Here is a 17,893-nt window from a genome sequence, read left to right on the forward strand (position 1 = left end):
TCACTCAGCAAATGTTTTAGACATGTTACAGCCGCCGACAGAGGATGCCAGCTTTCCAATGTTGCTCTTGCGCTTTATTCTGGGACCGTCATCAGCTAATGACGTACACTGTTGGACGATGGTGTTCTCTAGCCTTTTCTACATTTGGTCGGGAAGTCAGCGTACTTTGACTCGCACGCTGCCTGCAGATCGCGATGGTGAGGTGGGACACGTACCCTAGATGGTTACCACAATCATCATTAAGCTGAAAGTCAGGGCTCCCACTCATGTTCTTAGTAATCGCCTTTAACAGCCCAATAACTGGGATAAATGAAGTGTGGGCTGAGTGAAAACATTAGATTCTAAAAGCACAGTACAAGCGATAAAATCCTGTTAGTCCTACAAAGACAGTAATAACAAGTTCTTAGCATGTGCTTTCAAACAAATAACTGTAATATAAACGAACATGTAATCTTGACAGATTTGGTTAACTAGGAAGAAAAAGAGAGATAGAAAAAACCAACAACGCGTATACACATATTTATGATTCTGTGACTGCAAGATTCATGTCACATATCAACAATTAGGTTGTACGCTGCTTATGTTCCCACGCCGGCCTCTGTGACCGAGCGGTTCTAGGCGCTTCAGTCCGGAACCGCGTGCAGCTGCTACGATCGCAGGTTCGAATCCAGCCTCGGGCGTGATGTCCTTAGGTTAGTTAGGTTCAAGTAGTTCTAAGTCTGGTAGACTGATGGCCTCAGATGTTAAGTCCATAGTGCTTAGAGCCATTTGAACCATTTTCTTTTTTTTAATGTTCCTACACGAGTCAAATAAAGTATCACATTCTCCAATTTGATTTCAATTCTGCCAATTTTTGTTCACGTGCGTTACTCAAAATAAAGGTGACAAATGTGGATTTGGTGTGTGTGTGTGTGTGTGTGTGTGTGTGTGTGTGTGTGTGTGTGTGTGTGTGTGTGTGTGTCGGGGGAGGGGGGGGGATGTCAGAGAAAACTGATCCTGACAGTGACACTACGCACCCAATGCTTGTGGGACAGATATGTAGTTGTAGTTGTTGGTAAAATCGTTGTGAAATTTTATCTCCTTCAGTCGATATACTGTTTCGAATTCATATCGGAAAACCGAGCACTGTAATCAGATTTATGTGGCTCGTTCGCCCCATTTTAGTAATATTAAAACTAATGTGGTTTCAGAAACTGAATAACATAGAAATCGTTTTTGTCTCTAAATTTGTAGGCAGTCATGACAAACGTTTTGCTTGATTCTGGGCTGTCTTAGTGAAATTAATCACATCTCAGTTTCAAAACCGGAGCAAAAGCTAACAATTAAATTAATTGCAAGAATTTGTTCATACCAAAAAGTTAATTTTTGCAGCTAACCATATGCACTCACTCAGTGGTAATCGTATGTGGGAAATAAAGACAAATTAAAGACTAAATTCAAAAATTAATGAATGAAATTCGTTTAATTTCAAGGCAAAACTTATTTTATGAAACGTTTCTTTCACAGAACGTTACAGTATATTGTTGGAGAGCCAAGCAAACATTAACAAATAATAAAAACATACTGTTACGAAAAATTCTCTTCAAGAGTGAAATGTAGTTAATAGTGAAAAGAGACAGGTGGCAATATAAATTCCACTTCTTACATCAAACAAACCAAAAGATTTAATTGCTTGATTCCTGTAACATAAGTTTTTATGTTTATATCGCTGTTTGGATTGTATTGGTGACTCATGCAGCTGTGACAGAAAGCTTACTAAAGTACAAGAACGAAAACCTCAGGTATGCATTTGTAATATCCTCGGAAAAAGCTGTAACTCTTAACACCTATCTCTTTGATACGGCCGTTAAACACCATAAAAATTAATTATTGTATTTCATTATTAAACATACATCAATAAATGTCTTTCAGGAATTTTAAAAAAACATATAAGGTAATTATATGATTATGTAAGGTTCAGCCGACACATCTTCAATGATAAAACAGAAGAAAAGTAACAGGTATTAAGTCGTGATGGTCCTTCGGAGATATTCTTCGGAAAGAATAATAAGAAAACATCAAGAAAGAATTGTACAGTACCACAAAAGTTGAACGCACTAAATGTCAACTCATGGAATAGATTTCCGTGACTACTTTCATATGCTTAATGACATTATATTTCTTGGTAAAATTGGCGTTTGCAATGCGGCTGCGGGATTTGTTAAGCTGCTGACTAGGATGGTTTGTTTTCTGGTGGTGAAGGATGACTGAATTTTCTTCAGAAATTACAAATGCTTCTTGATCTGTTGGAGTACCCTTACAGGCATACTGACGACTCCAGGGACATTTCAATTAAGACTTGCCTCCCCTTGAAGGATGTTAGGCAAGCACAGCATAAAGATGATATCCACTCTCACTGTAATCATCAGCTGCGTAAATTATTCCCACATGCATTTACTTGGTGACAGCTAGAATTAATGTAGTGTCTTGTTGTTAGCAAAATATCACAGAGACCACTTGACGAATCCAGTATTTTTTTGTTTGTTACGTTTTTATTCAAACCTTCACATTGCTATTGGGATCTTCCTATACACATAGTACAGGGTTATAATCCACCACAACGTTGTCACATATGGTGTAAACGTAACATATGTTCTCCCACATGTTTCGCTCCCGAAAATGTTGACAGGATCCCGGAATTTGAGTCTCCGTTGTAATTGTATGTTTGACTGAAGTCGTTTGTACGAAATTTGTTTGACTGTTGTAGTTGTAGGTTTGTCCAGAATTTGTTTTCTCTGTTGCAATTGTAGATTTATCCGAAATTTGTTTCTCCGTTGTAGTTGTAGATCCTGTCTCTTGGCCCACAGCAACCGTAATGTTTTGTGGGTTCTCCGTTTTTAGCTCGTTCGGCGATGTACCTGCAAATAATAAATAAAAACATGTGACTCATGTATATCTTCATTATTAAACATAATGATGTATTAGTCATGTGCTCCATTTAAGCCCTTCGGGGTGATAACATTAAAGATTGTTATACCGATCATAGGAGTTTGTGGTTGCACAACGAGAAGCTACGCAAAATAATTCGCTCACACAATGGCCATTTGAATCTGAAAATGCCTTTAAACTGAGTTTCATTTTAGTAGTCATATTTTCTAGGTCCCCTCTTTACATTCCCATGAAAATGATGAATGAAAGTGTGATTGTTGCAGTTGTAGAAAAGACAGAACTAATCATGGACGGTGGTTGTTTTGAGAAGAGAAATCTTTGGGCAAACTTGAGCAAAGAGGTTTGCAGAGGTTTTCATAACGTATCGATAATTTAGAGAGCGTCAGGCAGTCCCGTCAGCAGGAAACCACTCAAGAGTGGTTCAAACTGTAAGACGTCGGCCATGGCTGAGCCACTTTAGGGCTCAGAGTGAGGATGTCTCCACGACTAGGTACTGGTATAGTAAGAAAACTAGCTGAGAGATGAGCTGTATTATCTTGGATGACGCTTGAAACATATTATTCAAAGATATTATAGTAGAAAAATGTTCGAATACGTACTTTTCGTGTTTTTGACAATTCAGATGATAGTAACAGAGTAGCTGCGACAGCTGGAGTATGTTTCTGGCTCTAAGCGTGGCACCTTTGTGTTTGGAAGTAAGTGCTTCAAAATTCTTTAGTTACGAGATTGGATAAAATCATTCATCTTGTGGGGTTTATGACCATTATTTGGATTTGATGCTATTTTCTTTGTGTGATTGTGTTGAGTGCACCTCAGGTTGAACACATACAGAAACTTTAAGCTTTAAAGTTTCGTATTTTTACGGTCTGTTACGAACTGCCAATAAAAATGGTTCATATGGCTCTGAGCACTATGGGACTTAATTTCTGAGGTCATCAGCCCCCTAGAACTTAGAACTACTTAAACCTAACTAACCTAAGGACATCTCACACATCCATGCCCGAGGCAGGATTCGATCCTGCGACCATAGCGGTCACGCGGTTCCAAACTGAAGCGCTTAGAACCGCACGGCCACACCTGCCGGCCGAACTGCTAATAATTGTTGTATATGTTAGAAAGTTAATCAGGTCAGTTTAACGGGATAAATTTTAACATTTCATGGACTTTGTTTCTGACTCAGAGATGAATAACGGTTCACGTCCTCGCTGGTAATGGACGCTAACTATGAGAAATCATTGTAGTTATGTAATAGTATATGGCGGAAAAGCTACTGGATTGGACATAAACGGACGTATCGTTAGTGTGTGTTCTTTATTAATGTTCATCATTGATAAGGAAAATAACAGTTTAGTGAGAGTATTTTATTGATTAATGATGGTTATTTTTCATTTTTTCCTTGTGATCTCTTATCGTACTACCTGTTCTGCCACGTGTGGCTACGAATGCTTTGTGCACTGTACAGGGGCTTAGGATGCAATGGCAGTACAGTGAATATCAGAATCATTATAGCTTTGCTACGCAAGCATTATGTGTGGTGAATTTTGCTTGAATTTTGAGTGTGTCACGTTGTTATGAGATCCGATAGTCAGAACCACACTCTGCTGATCTCCGATGCTTATCCTTCCCACTACAGTGATATTCACACTGTAGTATTCAATATAGAAAGTATCTTGTATAGCAGTGAGAACTCGGTGTTGTGAGAGATTTCCATTATATGAGACCTTCCTGCCACCTAATAGTGTGACGATCTACGACTCTTGGAGACCAAGACTGATCCCAATTGGGAATTATTACACATAGCATTACCGATGTCAAATTCCTACTCTGAAGGGGTGATTAAACGGTAATGTGAATGTCAATCTGAGAAATAAATTCTGTATACCAACATCCCTGTGTTACCCTTAATATGATGAAGGAAACCTTCAATCATCCCTAGTCCAAATAAATTCCCAGTAATTGATTGTATTTGATTCAGGAGGATAATTAAATGACTAAAAGAAATTAAGCCAGAATCAAAAGCTGAACGTAAACAGTTTATGGGCAAAAGCAAATTTCTACTCCCTCTATACTGCATATACTGGCTGATGAGCGTGTCAGGGAGCGTTATCCGTTGTGCGATACTTCATTTAATCGGAGTGATGAAAGTTAATTAATGTTGTTGATTTATTTTTTGGGGCATAACTGGAAAGGTGCCCTGTTGTCACTAGCTCAGGAAGCAGTGACAGTAGCTTCAAGCTGTAATCATCGAAACAAATAACAAATTAGACAGCCTTGTGCCCATAGTAAGCACGATTGAAACTGAGACTCGATAACAGAACACGATAAAATGAAACAGGCAAGTAGGGGCGAGACAAAAGAAGCTACACAAAATAGTATAAACACCTACTGATATGGTGTATGCAGAACTATGGCATTCGAGACCTCACGGACATAAATGTTCGATGTCGGCTAATGATATTTCGGGTCATACACCGAAAATTAAAACCCAGTCCCTTCAGCTGTTTTCCCTTGTCAGGCCACAAATGCTTATTAGAACTATTAACGAAAAATTTGGCAACCATGTATCTTTTGCATCAATATGGATATTTCTACTGAGCTTGAGCATTATATACCTGAATATAGTTTCATAGATCTTATTAGTTAATTTCCCTGTCACTTCTGACCAAAAGACCATTAGAATAACATCCCATGATTGGAAATCACTAGAAATTTTCCTGTACATCAGAAATTAGGTTATAAAATTTAAAAAGGGAAATGGATAGCTTAAAGTTAGATATAGTGGGAATTTGTGAAGTTCGGTGGCAGGAGGAACAAGACTTCTGGTCAGGTGAATACAGGGTTATAAATACAATATCAAATAGGGGTAATGGAGGAGTAGGTTTAATAATGAATAAAAAAATACGAATCCAGTTAAGTTACTACAAACAGCATAGTGATCGCATTATTGTGGCAAAGATAGTTAAGAAGCCCAACCTACCACAGTAGAACAAGTTTATATGCCAACTAGCTCCGCAGATGACGAAGAGATTGATGAAATGTATGATGAGATAAAAGAAATTATTCAAATAGTGAAGAGAGACGAAAATTTAATAATGATGGGTGACTGGAATTCGATAGTAGGGAAAGGAAGAGAAGGAAACGTAGCAGGTGAATATGGAATGGTGGTAAGGAATGAAAGAGGAAGCCGCCTGGTAGAATTTTACACAGAGCATAACGTAATCACAACTAACACTTGGTTCAAGAATCATGAAAGAAGGTTGTATACATGGAAGAAGCGTCGAGATACTGGAAGGTTCAAAATGGTTCAAATGCCCTGAACACTATGGGACTTAACATGTGAGGTCATCAGTCCCCTAGAACTTAGAACTACTTAAACCTAACTAACCTCAGGACATCACACGCATCCATGCCCGAGGCAGGATTCGAACCTGCGAGCGTAGCAGTCGCGTGGTTCCGGACTGAATCACATAAAACCGCTCGGTCACCACGACTGGCAGATACTGGAAGGTTTCAGATAGATTATATAATGGTAAGACAGAGATTTAGGTACCGGGCTTTAAATTGTAAGACATTTCCAGGGGTATATGTGGGCTCTGACCACAATCTATTGGTTATGAACTGTAGATTAAAACTGAAGAAACTGCAAAAAGGTCGGAATTTAAGGAGATGGCACCTGAATAAACTGACTAAACCAGAGGTTGTAGAGAGTTTCAGGGAGAGCATTAGGGAACGATTGACAAGAATGGGGGAAAGAAATACAGTAGAAGAAGAATGGGTAGCTTTGATACATTAAATAGTGAAGGCAGCAGAGGATCAAGTAGGTAAAAAGACGAGGGATAATAGAAATCCAGAAGAGACATTGAATTTACTGGATAAAAGGAGAAAATACAAAAATGCAGTAAATGAAGCAGGCAAAAAGGAATAGAAACGTCTCAAAATGAGATCGACAGGAAGTGCAAAATGGCTAAGCAGGGATGGCCAGTGGACAAATGTAAGGATGTAGAGGCGTATATCACTAGGAGTAAGATAGATACTGCCTACAGGAAAATTAAAGAGACCTTTGGAGAAAAGAAAACCACTTGCATGAATATCAAGAACTCAGATGGAAACCCAGTTCTAAGCAAAAAGGGAAATCAGAAAGGTGGAAGGAGTATATAGAGGGTCTACACAAGGGCGAGGCTCTACAGGACAATATTATGGAAATGGAAGAGGATTTAGATGAAGATGAAATGGGAGATATGATACTGCGTGAAGAGTTTGACAGAGCACTGAAAGACCTCAGTCGAAACAAGGCCCCAGGAGTAGACAACATTCCATTATGACTACTGATAGGCTTGGGAGAGCCATCCCTGACAAAACTCTACCATCCGCTGAGAAAGATGTATGAGACAGGCGGAATACCATCAGAACTTCAAGAAGAATATAAAAATTCCAATCCCAAAGAAAGCAGGTGTTGACAGATGTGAAAATTACCGAACTATCGATTTAATAAACCACGGCTGCAAAATACTAACACGAATTCTTTACAGACGAATGGAAAAACTGGTAGAATCCTACGTCGGGGAAGATCAGTTTGGATTCCGTATAAATCTTGAACACGTGAGGCAATATTGGCACTACGACTTATCTTAGAAAATATATTAAGGAAAGGCAAACCTACGTTTCTAGCAAATGTAGACTTAGAGAAAACTTTTGACAATGTTGACTGGAATACTCTCTTTCAAATTTTGAAGGTGGCAGGGGTAAAATAGAGGGAGCGAAAGGCTATTTACAATTTGTACAGAGACATGATTTCAGTTATGAGTCGAGGGTCATGAAAGGGAAGCAGTGGTTGGGATGGGAGTGAGACAGGGTTGTAGCCTATCTCCGATGTTATTCAATCTGTATTGGAGCAAGCAGTAAATGAAACAAAAGAAAAATTCGGAGTAGGAATTAAAATCCACGGAGAAGAAATAAAAACTATGAAGTTCACCGATGACACTGTAAATCTGTCAGAGACAGCAAAGGACCTGGAAGAGCAGCTGAACGAAATGGAGAGTGTCTTGAAATGAGGATATAAGATGAACATCAACAGAAGCAAAACAAGAATAATGGAATGTAGTCGAATTAAATCGGGTGATGCTGAGGGAATTAGATTAGGAAATGAGACACTTAAAGTAGTAAAGGAGTTTTGCTATTTGGGGAACAAAATAACTGACAATGGTCGAAGTCGAGAGGATATAAAATGTAGACCGGCTATGCCAAGGAAAGTGTTTCTGAGGAAGAGAAATTTGTTAACATCGAGTATAGATTTAAGTGTCAGGAAGTCGTTTCTGAAAGTATTTGTATGGAGTGTAGCCATGTATGGATGTGAAACGTGGACGATAAATAGTTTGGACAAGAAGAGAATAGAAGCTTTCGAAATGTGGTGCTACAGAAGAATGCTGAAGATTAGATTGGTTGATCACATAACTAATGAGGAGGTATTGAATAGAATTGGGGAGAAGAGAAATTTGTGGCACAACTTGACTAGAAGAAGGGATCTGTTGGTAGGACATATTCTGAGGCATCAAGGGATCATCCGTTTAGTACTGGACGGCAGCGTGATGGGTAAAAATAGTAGAGGGAGACCAAGAGATGAATACACTAAACAGTTTCAGAAGGATGTAGGTTGCAGTAGGTACTGGGAGATGAAGAAGTTGCACACGATAGAGTAGCATGGAAAGCTGCATCAAACCAGTCTCTGGACTGAAGACCACAACAACAACAACAATATATTTACATATAATGGGAGTTATGTGTGAAGGCAAGGTCTCTCGTAAATATGACAAAATAAACTATTATCGATAACTTTTTCATATGGGGTACTATAGAATATATACTTGTTGAAAGAATTTGTTGAAGGACATAGTAAAGTTTCGTCTCGGCTGTTGGTTTCAGGAATTTACGTTATTGAAACTCTCAAAATTGGCCAATTTCGGCCTTACAGAACATTCTCAAGTGCTGCTAGTTTCAACATGTACCATATCCGATTATTTAACAGTGGACATGGCAGTTCTGAAAACGAGATCATATACGGGCAAGCATTGATTTTTAACATCGGAAGTGAGCACATGCAGTGACCTAGAAACTTAGAACACTGCAATATTTTCTACGATATTATCTTTGCCTATTATTGCATACTTTACAGTCTTTGTTTTCATGTCTTAGACAAACATAATGTCACATAATAAGTTTCAGTCCACTTGAACCATTAATGTATTTCTTAAGTCATACGCTGGTTAGCTGAAGTACGTTTCAACTGGACAACCCACTTCCTTCTGTGTTAGTCTGTTTTGGAGTACATAATGTGGTTGTAGTCTTGTAATTTAGTTTTTTAAAATTACTATTGTGCATAAGTAGTCATCATTTTCACTTCCAGTATTGACTGCAATAGCAGTTGTCTTTTTTCATCCTCCCCCATTCTCCCTCCACCACCAACGTTTGTTATGTATAACAGGCAGTCTAATGAAAGCCAGACAGAGGATAGAAAAAGTGAACTGTTTGTTATTTTAAAACTAATCGCAGTACTCTTAAGGGGAGTTGGAATGCCCTATCTCGCCAATGTTAAATTTGCTAACTTTGTGTACCTTTTTCTTTGGAACTATTATCTTCAGAACTTTGAAATTCTGGCAGAGGTTTTCAGCATATATTGTGAGCCCACTGAACTAGAACCAATGTTTTCTTTTTGTTGGTATAGTATTTATGAATTTTTTACCATTAAGCCATTTTTTATTGGAAAAAGTATAACATAAACTTCCCTAGTTCAGAGAATAAGCCAGTTCTTGTCATGATTCTAGTTCAGTGGCCTCTTTGAACTGTTTTGCAGCATTTCTGAAAATTTGAATGTTGTTGGTTGAGTGGTTTATGAGATAAAGGTACATGTAACACTAAAAATGTCAAATGCCAGAAAATGCGATTAAAGTAATTTATTATGAAAATTCACAAATACCTTTTATTCTATTATCAAAAGTGTCCAGCAGAGTAATCAGGGTCATCTTCTAGTTCTTCTTCTTCACCTAGAAGCTTTCTTCTCCTTGCTGCCCTTGCTTTTTTTGTATTAAATTCAGCTGCATACTGAGCCTTCCTTACTCGCACGCTGTCCAGAAGCTGAAGACCTCTGATGGTGTTGATACCAGGAGCAATGCCGAGCCTTGCCATGACCTTTAGCCTACCCATATGACCATCATTGAATGAAATAACAGCATCACTGACTCCCCATTTCAATGTTTTTATCCCAACAAATACATTCTTAGGTACACGAGTCCAAATGAGGTTGTTGAACGACTCGTTTTGATTCTGGGTACAACCATGAAGACATTTTCGCAGAAGATCAGGATGCCCCAAGTCTCTATATATTGGTTTAATTACTTCCATAACAGCCAATGGAATATAATTTTTATGGTGATAAGGATCCCCAGTAGCTTGAGATTTTCTATAATTGCACCATGACTGAGGACCATCTGGACAAGCAAAATGTTGAGGATTATCATCAGTTGATGATCGATGTAAATATGTGGCCCATACAGCTTGTCTCATTTCCTGCAAATTATTTGCATTATTTCTTATTGCCATACCATAGTATTGTTGTAATTCATTTATAATTTTATCTGACAGGCGACCTCTAATGGTTTTACCATCTGACAAAATTTTGTCCTTCAGATTCTGTTTCAGTTTCCTTAGACGAGTGCCCATTCGTTTCTGAACATGACCGACACATTCTAGTTTAGTTATTGTCTTATTGACATATGGCATGGATTCTGTAACACTTTTGTATGCCTTGGAGTCCCCATCTCCAAGGAATTTTGTGTAAAATACTCCCCGTTCTTTTTCTGATCTGCTAAACATTTTCACAGCAGCGGCAGCCTCCATGCCTCCACTCGTACCTTCATAATTCTTGCTACATATGTGAGCTGCTTCTATCTTACCAGATGCACAATGGTAACAATGTTTAGTGAGCACTTCATAGTCCAAAACTTTACCGCTGTCCACACTAGTAACAGTAGCAACAGCATTTTTGGATGTGTGACCCCTTTTCTGCCAGGTTCCATCAAAAGCAACAGGGATATCTGGGTTTCCTTCATTTATATATTTTGCTTCACTGGCAGCAGCTTTCATTGATAAATCTGCTACAGACTGAACAGCATCTCCTATCACTTCAGTGTAATTGTCAATTTTAGCAGGTGGAGGTGGAAGATTCATTATGGCACAAAATGTTTGAGCAGCAGTATGTCCTTTACCAATTGCTCTCATTGCATACATTAGCCTGATATTACTCTCAAACAAATTGCTACTGCATGTTTTAGAGCTCCAAAAACAGGTCTCATTTTCACAACTGGCACAAACTATAGCAATTTTGCAGGAAAGTCCTATAGATTTTGTTATGTTCATATCAAAAGAACCTCCACAAAGATTACAACACAAACATTTCTTCATAAACTCAGTAAAAACAGGAAAGTCGACTAAAACATATTGTTCATTAGAAGCTTCATCTGTAATTTCACTTGCACAGTTTGATAACTTCTTTTTTGATGCACTGGTGGGCGTGTCTCCTTCACACATCTCAGCTGTACAAACGTCAGAACTTTCACCAGCATCAACAGGTGCTGAAGCAGAATCACTTGAACAAACGTTATTTGTAAATCTATTACCGCGAAACTTTCGCTTTTTAAATAATGATGCACTCCTAGGCATCGTAGAAACTACGCACTCACCACTGAAAGTCAAAACAAGACAGATAACAAACTCCAAATGAGCGACAAACTAAACTCGAGGCTCAAAACAAACACTCACAGATCAAAAACTGAACAATAAACACAGCTAGTCGTAAAAACAATGGTACCTATGGAAGGATCAAAGATTCTACAACTGAAGAGTGAAATCCACAGCCTTCTATATGTAATGTTTTCGGAAATGCGAAGATTTAAATGTGTACAAATCACAAGATGGGTAACTTTGCTGGGCGCACATGTAATTTTGAAAAATTAAATAAAAATACTTCCAATTGGAATTTCTTAACAAATTTTGCACCATTTTAAGCAGAAAATTTCAAATTAAGTTATAAGGTTAAAAACTGAAAATGTGAATTTTTTCCATTTTCCGGCATTCCAACTCCCCTTAATACATTTATCCCACTGTGAGATACGACGGTCAAGGCACACTCTTGTCTTCAGCCCACGAGTGGCCTACCGGGACCATTCGACCGCTGTGTCATCCTCGGTGGAGGATGCGGATAGGAGGGGCGTGGCGTCAGCACAGAGCACTCCCGGTCGTAAGATGGTATTCTTGACCGAAGCCGCTAGTACTCGGTCGAGTAGCTCCTCAATTGGCATCACGAGGCTGAGTGCACCCCGAAAAATGGCAACAGCGCATGGCGGCCGGGATGGTCACCCATCCAAGTGCCGACAATGCCCGACAGCGCTTAACTTCGGTGATCTCACGGGGACCGGTGTATCCACTACGTCAAGGCCGTTGCCGACGAAGGTCACGGCTTCTTGGAAATATGTTGTCAGTTCCCGGGATGATAAGTGTTATATCCTAGCCAGTAATGCCACCCGAGCCCGCTGCCAAAAGGTTGGCAGCATCAAAGTCCGGACGCCGTCCGCATAAGCAGCGCCAGCGAGACAGGAAATCGCCGCAAGTCTGCGCGCGCCACCGCTGGCTTCTGGGTTCTTAAGCGCTGGAGTCGCGAGCGCTAGGACAGTTCTGCATTCGCCGCTCAGTTGTGTACTCGCCACCGAATTGTGTACTTGCTAGTCAGTTGGGTGTTCATCGCAGCAGAGTTGTTGTTTGTCGTCAGCCGACGCTGACCTAGCCGCTCCGACTTGAACTAGACAGATTTCCGTAGACACGGAGTTCACGACCTTGTTTCTGTATCTTCGTGAATAAAGATAAGTACCGACTTTTATTTAATCTGAGTGTTTGGGCTTTCATCTTTCTGTTCACTGTTCCAGCGGACCGGTCGGCCCGCTATTAAAAGTGTGGCGGTGACTTCGTAAGCCGTTTCTACAGCGAATTGCTTGTCGCTACGATCACCGCCACAAAAATAAGTGTACCCAGACCTGCTCCTCGTCGACTCAAGGAAATCGACAGCCACGAATACATTTCTTCAGGACTCCACAAATACGGAAATCGCACGGGTACAGAACGGGATTGTATCGAGGATGTGCAAGGGCTTTTCTGCGAAACGTCTGCAGTGCAATCAAAACACCATTGGCACCAGATCTAAAGGCCTACATGTTGGTCAGGCTGTTTGGATTATGCTGCAGATGTTTCGCTGCGGAACCCTTCCACATCCTCCATACAGTCCCACTTTCTTCCCATGTGATTTCCAGTTTCTGAACCATTGAACCATAAAGAAAGATGTTCGTAGCCGCCGCTTTGCTTCGGATGAAGAGAGGTACGCCTGGGTTCAATCTCGTCTCTGTAGGCAACCGCGAAGATTTCACCACGTAGGCATTGATCATCGTGAATCACAGTGGGATAAAAGTACTAACAGTTATTACGAATACTTTTAAGTTGATAAATAGATGACTTACTTTCTTCGATCTGCCGATTTCAATTGACGGCCTCTTATACGAGAGCGTGCCGAAAACTAATGCATCCAAATTTTTTATTTTGTTCTCAATACAGGTTGACGTATTACACGCCATGAATATTACTCCGTCGACTTTCCCACTTCGTTGACGAAATTTGCAACTCATTGCCTCTAAAGGGCTCCGCATTGTAAGGTGTAACATGGCAGTTTGTAACGTAACTACATCGGTGCTTGGGAAACAGCCCTGAAAACTGAAAGTACGAATTCGAAGACATTTTCCCTTTCCTTTAGTATGTGCGACATCTGCAGCAATCTGTCGCCTTGGGTTCACTGTGATCGATAATTCTGCTTACAGCCCCAACTAGGCCCCGTCCTATATTCACCTGTTTGCAAAACTTACATCTTCGAGGACTTCACTTTGACAGTGGTGAAGCGTTGCAAGCAGAGGTGGGACTGTGGCTGCATTCAATAAAGTTAAACATTCTACAGCGGCTGTATCGACAAAGTAGACTCTAGTTAGGAGAAATATGTTGGTTACCAAGGTGAAAATGTAGAGAAATAAATATGAAGACATATAGAATAATGATGTAACATGTTCATAGAGGCTTCCTATTTAACAAAAAAAAAACTTACATAATTTTCACATAAAAAGTTTGGAGGCTAAAGCTACGAAGTGGCTTATAATTTGATGTGTTTTTTCATATGTCACTGGATAAGGAGTTACGCTACCATGAATATATTTTGACACATACCACGATTTCTTTGTAAGGATACGTACTCAAGAAATGGTGGAGATCAGGTTTGCTGCTATATTCTTTGTAATATCTACCTGATGTGGCACTTACGTGTGATTGATTAACAGAATTCCTTTCGGCCTACAATTTTTTTATTTCATATTTTCTCGAAATGTGGTGTAAGACTTCTTGTACTTCGTAACATGAACAAATGATGACTTGTATTTTCTTTTCTTTATGTATTTCCTTCTGTTTGCATTAGATGACACTAGCCTTCATGGTATAAGACGACTGAAAACTGTTATGTGATACTAAGCTGGTTCCAAAACTGTTTTCAGATTTTTTTCCTATCACGTATACTTTCGCCGCGATTTGACGTCAAAGATATATTGCTGCGCTAGTAGGTTATGCGTATTGTTGGAGGGAAATTTTTCAGTACGGGCCTGTATACCTTTATGTTGGCACAGCTGTTGCTGCTAGTTGTTGCGTGACCACGAAAGTGTTGCTTGTTTCACAGGCTTGGATTACCAGTGGTATTTTGTGATTATTCTGTATGCCTTTGACAATGTTGACTGGAATACTCTCTTTCAAATTCTGAAAGTGGCAGGGGTAAAATACAGGGAGCGAAAGGCTATTTACAGTTTGTACAGAAAGCAGATGGCAGTTATAAGAGTCGAGGGACATGAAAGGGAAGCAGTGGTTGGGAAGGGAATGAGACATGGTTGTAGTCTCTCCCCGATGCTATTCAATCTGTATATTGAGCAAGCAGGAAAGGAAACAAAAGAAAAGTTCGGAGTAGGCATTAAAATCCATGGAGAAAAAATAAAAGCTTTGAGGTTCGCCGATGACATTGTAATTCTGTCAGAGACAGCAAAGGACTTGCAAGAGCAGTTGAACGGAATGGACAGTGTCTTGAAAGGAGGGTATAAGACGAACATCAACAAAAGCAAAACGAGGATAATGAAATGTAGTCGAATTAAGTCGGGTGATGCTGAGGGAATTAGATTAGGAAATGAGACACTTAAAGTAGTGAAGGGGTTTTGCTATTTGGGGTGCAAAATAACTGATGATGGTCGAAGTAGAGAGGATATGAAATATAGACTGGCAATGGCAAGGAAAGCGTTTCTGAAGGAGAGAAATTTGTTGACATCGAGTATAGATTTAAGTGTTAGGAAGTCGTTTCTGAAAGTATTTGTATGGAATGTAGCCATGTATGGAAGTGAAACATGGACGATAAATAGTTTAGACAAGAAGAGAATAGAAGCTTTCGAAATGTGGCGCTACAGAAGAATGCTGAAGATTAGCTTGGTAGATCACATAACTAATGAGGAGGTATTGAATAGAACTGGGGAGAAGAGGAGTTTGTGGCACAACTTGACAAGAAGAAGGGATCGGTTGGTAGGACATGTTCTGAGGCATCAAGGGATCACCAATTTAGTACTGGAGGGCAGCGTGGAGGGCAAAAATCGTAGCGGGAGACCAAGAGATGAATACACTAAGCAGATTCAGGAAGATGTAGGCTGCAGTAGGTACTGGGAGATGAAGAAGCTTGCACAGGATAGAGTAGCATGGAGAGCTGCATCAAACCAGTCTCAGGACTGAAGACCACAACAATAAGAACTGTATATTTAAGACAGTGTTAATAAAACACTTTGCCTACTGTTGATAATTACAACTATGTCAACAAGTAAGTGTGTGAAGAATATAAATATTTTCTGTTACATTTTGGTAATTATACAGTGACTAAAGAGACTTTGAGTAAGAAGCTTACCATGCTTATTTGAAGCTGAAACTTGGTGACCAACAGAAGGGATTGGCGCCAGAATTTGCCGCTATTGCGTGGAAAGGTTAAGATTGTGGACAAAAGAAGGGAAGGACCCTGCACAAGTACCTTTCCAAGAAATTTCGTTTCACCATGCGAGACAAACTGAAAGCTGGAATTTTCTTTTTCGTCGTCATATAAGGAAATTGATGAAGGATGATAATTCTGAGAAGACAGCGAAGAAAAGAGAAAAAGCTGTATGACAGCCTTCCGATCAGTTACTGAGAACTTTCTGTGAAATAACGAAGATCCTAATTACAAGGACGTTGTTTCAAAAAGTTACAAAATTTTAAGAAGATGGGTTGTTAAGTGAGTGTGAATGTCCGCTTTCTACACTCACATATGGACTGTTTTCCGAAAATTTGGGAAATTGTATTAAAGAGCAGAGTGAACGTTTTCACCGAGATGTTAGGAGGAGGTACCAGTATCACTGGACAGCAGCTATGTTGGCCGACAACTATTGGATGCTGAAGTGGTACAGTCATCATGTACAAGGATCTGCAAGGAAGTCAAACAAAAGAAGGTTTAAAAATTTATGGATCACTGTTGACTTCTTGTTTGCATACAATCAAATTAGGGGTGTTCTGAGGAGTATTTTTGAAATGTATTTCATTTTTTAAATCTATGTTTATTAAAAAACTCACCTTGTGTGAAATGGTGTTACAATATATTTGTAGGCTCAGAAGTGAAAATCGTCAAAATATTACTTCTTATTTTGTGTAAAAACCTAACGTGATAGACAAAAATGGTAGTTATTTCTAGAATAAGCACAAAAAATTCGTTCAAGAACATCTACTTTCAACAAATCAGCTGACAAAATGTTTTAAGTGTAGACTAGTGCAACAGTTTCAACTAATTACATGACAATGAATTTTAAGCATACTTTGTATTAATGACTTTAATGATGTTTTCAAAGGTAATCTGAATCTTACGTGTAGATACAATCTTAGACATAAAACCCAGGCTCCGACCAGCCACCACAGAGACCAAGTCGAAGTCGTTCACTTAAAACGGCCAGTAAAACCGGTCGCCCTCAGAGTTCTAAGTCCGGCCACATGTACGTTTTGGCAACACAGTAAGATGCGGAAGAGTACGGTGGAAGTGCTGTCGCTCTTCACGAGTTGTTAGAGCTGTTTGCTGGTGGTATAGTGGTGCCGGCACAGTCGTGCAGTGTATTTGGTCAGGGGGCAGTCTGCCTTCCGCAATTAAATAAAGAAAATTGTCACGAAACTGGGTCAAGACCAGAACAGTTCACGCTCCAGAGGCTCCTTATAGCGGCCGCTGGTCACGGGCTACCGTAGATAAGCCACCCGTCACCAAACGCCAGCGCCGTCCCACTAGGGGAAAGCTGGCCATTAAAATTGCTACACCAAGAAGAAATGCACATGATAAACGGGTATTCATTCGACAAATATATTATACTAGAACTGACATGTGATTACATTTTCACGCAATTTGGGTGCATAGATCCTGAGAAATCAGTACCACAACAACCACCTCTGGCCGAAATAACGGTCTTGATACGCCTGGGCATTGAGTCAAACAGAGCTTGAATGGCGTGTACAGGTACACCTGCCCATGCAGCTTCAACACGATACCACACTTCATCAAGAGTAGGGACTGGCGTAATGTGACGAACCAGTTGCTCGGCCACCATTGATCAGACGTTTTCAGGTGGTGAGACATCTGGAGAATGTGCTGGCCAGGGCAGCAGTCGAATATTTTCTGTATCCAGAAAGGCCCGTACAGGACCTGCAACATGCGGTCGTGCATTATCCTGCTGAAATGTAGGGTTTCGCAGGGATCGAATGAAGGGCAGAGCCACGGGTCGTAACACATCTGAAATGTAACGTC

General features: G+C 39.9%; 1 protein-coding gene across 1 annotated transcript in view; it reads right to left on the bottom strand.

The window, feature by feature from the left end:
- Positions 1–1,848: 1,848 nt before the first annotated feature.
- The window catches only part of LOC124613918, a 99,559-nt gene continuing 83,514 nt past the window's right edge, over positions 1,849–17,893 (bottom strand). The window contains exon 3 of the mRNA XM_047142668.1: positions 1,849–2,897. Within this exon, the coding sequence (XP_046998624.1) occupies positions 2,566–2,897 (332 nt within the window). The 3' untranslated portion in view covers positions 1,849–2,565. The remainder of the gene's footprint in view (positions 2,898–17,893) is intronic.

The sequence above is a fragment of the Schistocerca americana genome, chromosome 4 (assembly GCF_021461395.2).
Source record: "Schistocerca americana isolate TAMUIC-IGC-003095 chromosome 4, iqSchAmer2.1, whole genome shotgun sequence".
NCBI lineage: Eukaryota > Metazoa > Arthropoda > Insecta > Orthoptera > Acrididae > Schistocerca > Schistocerca americana.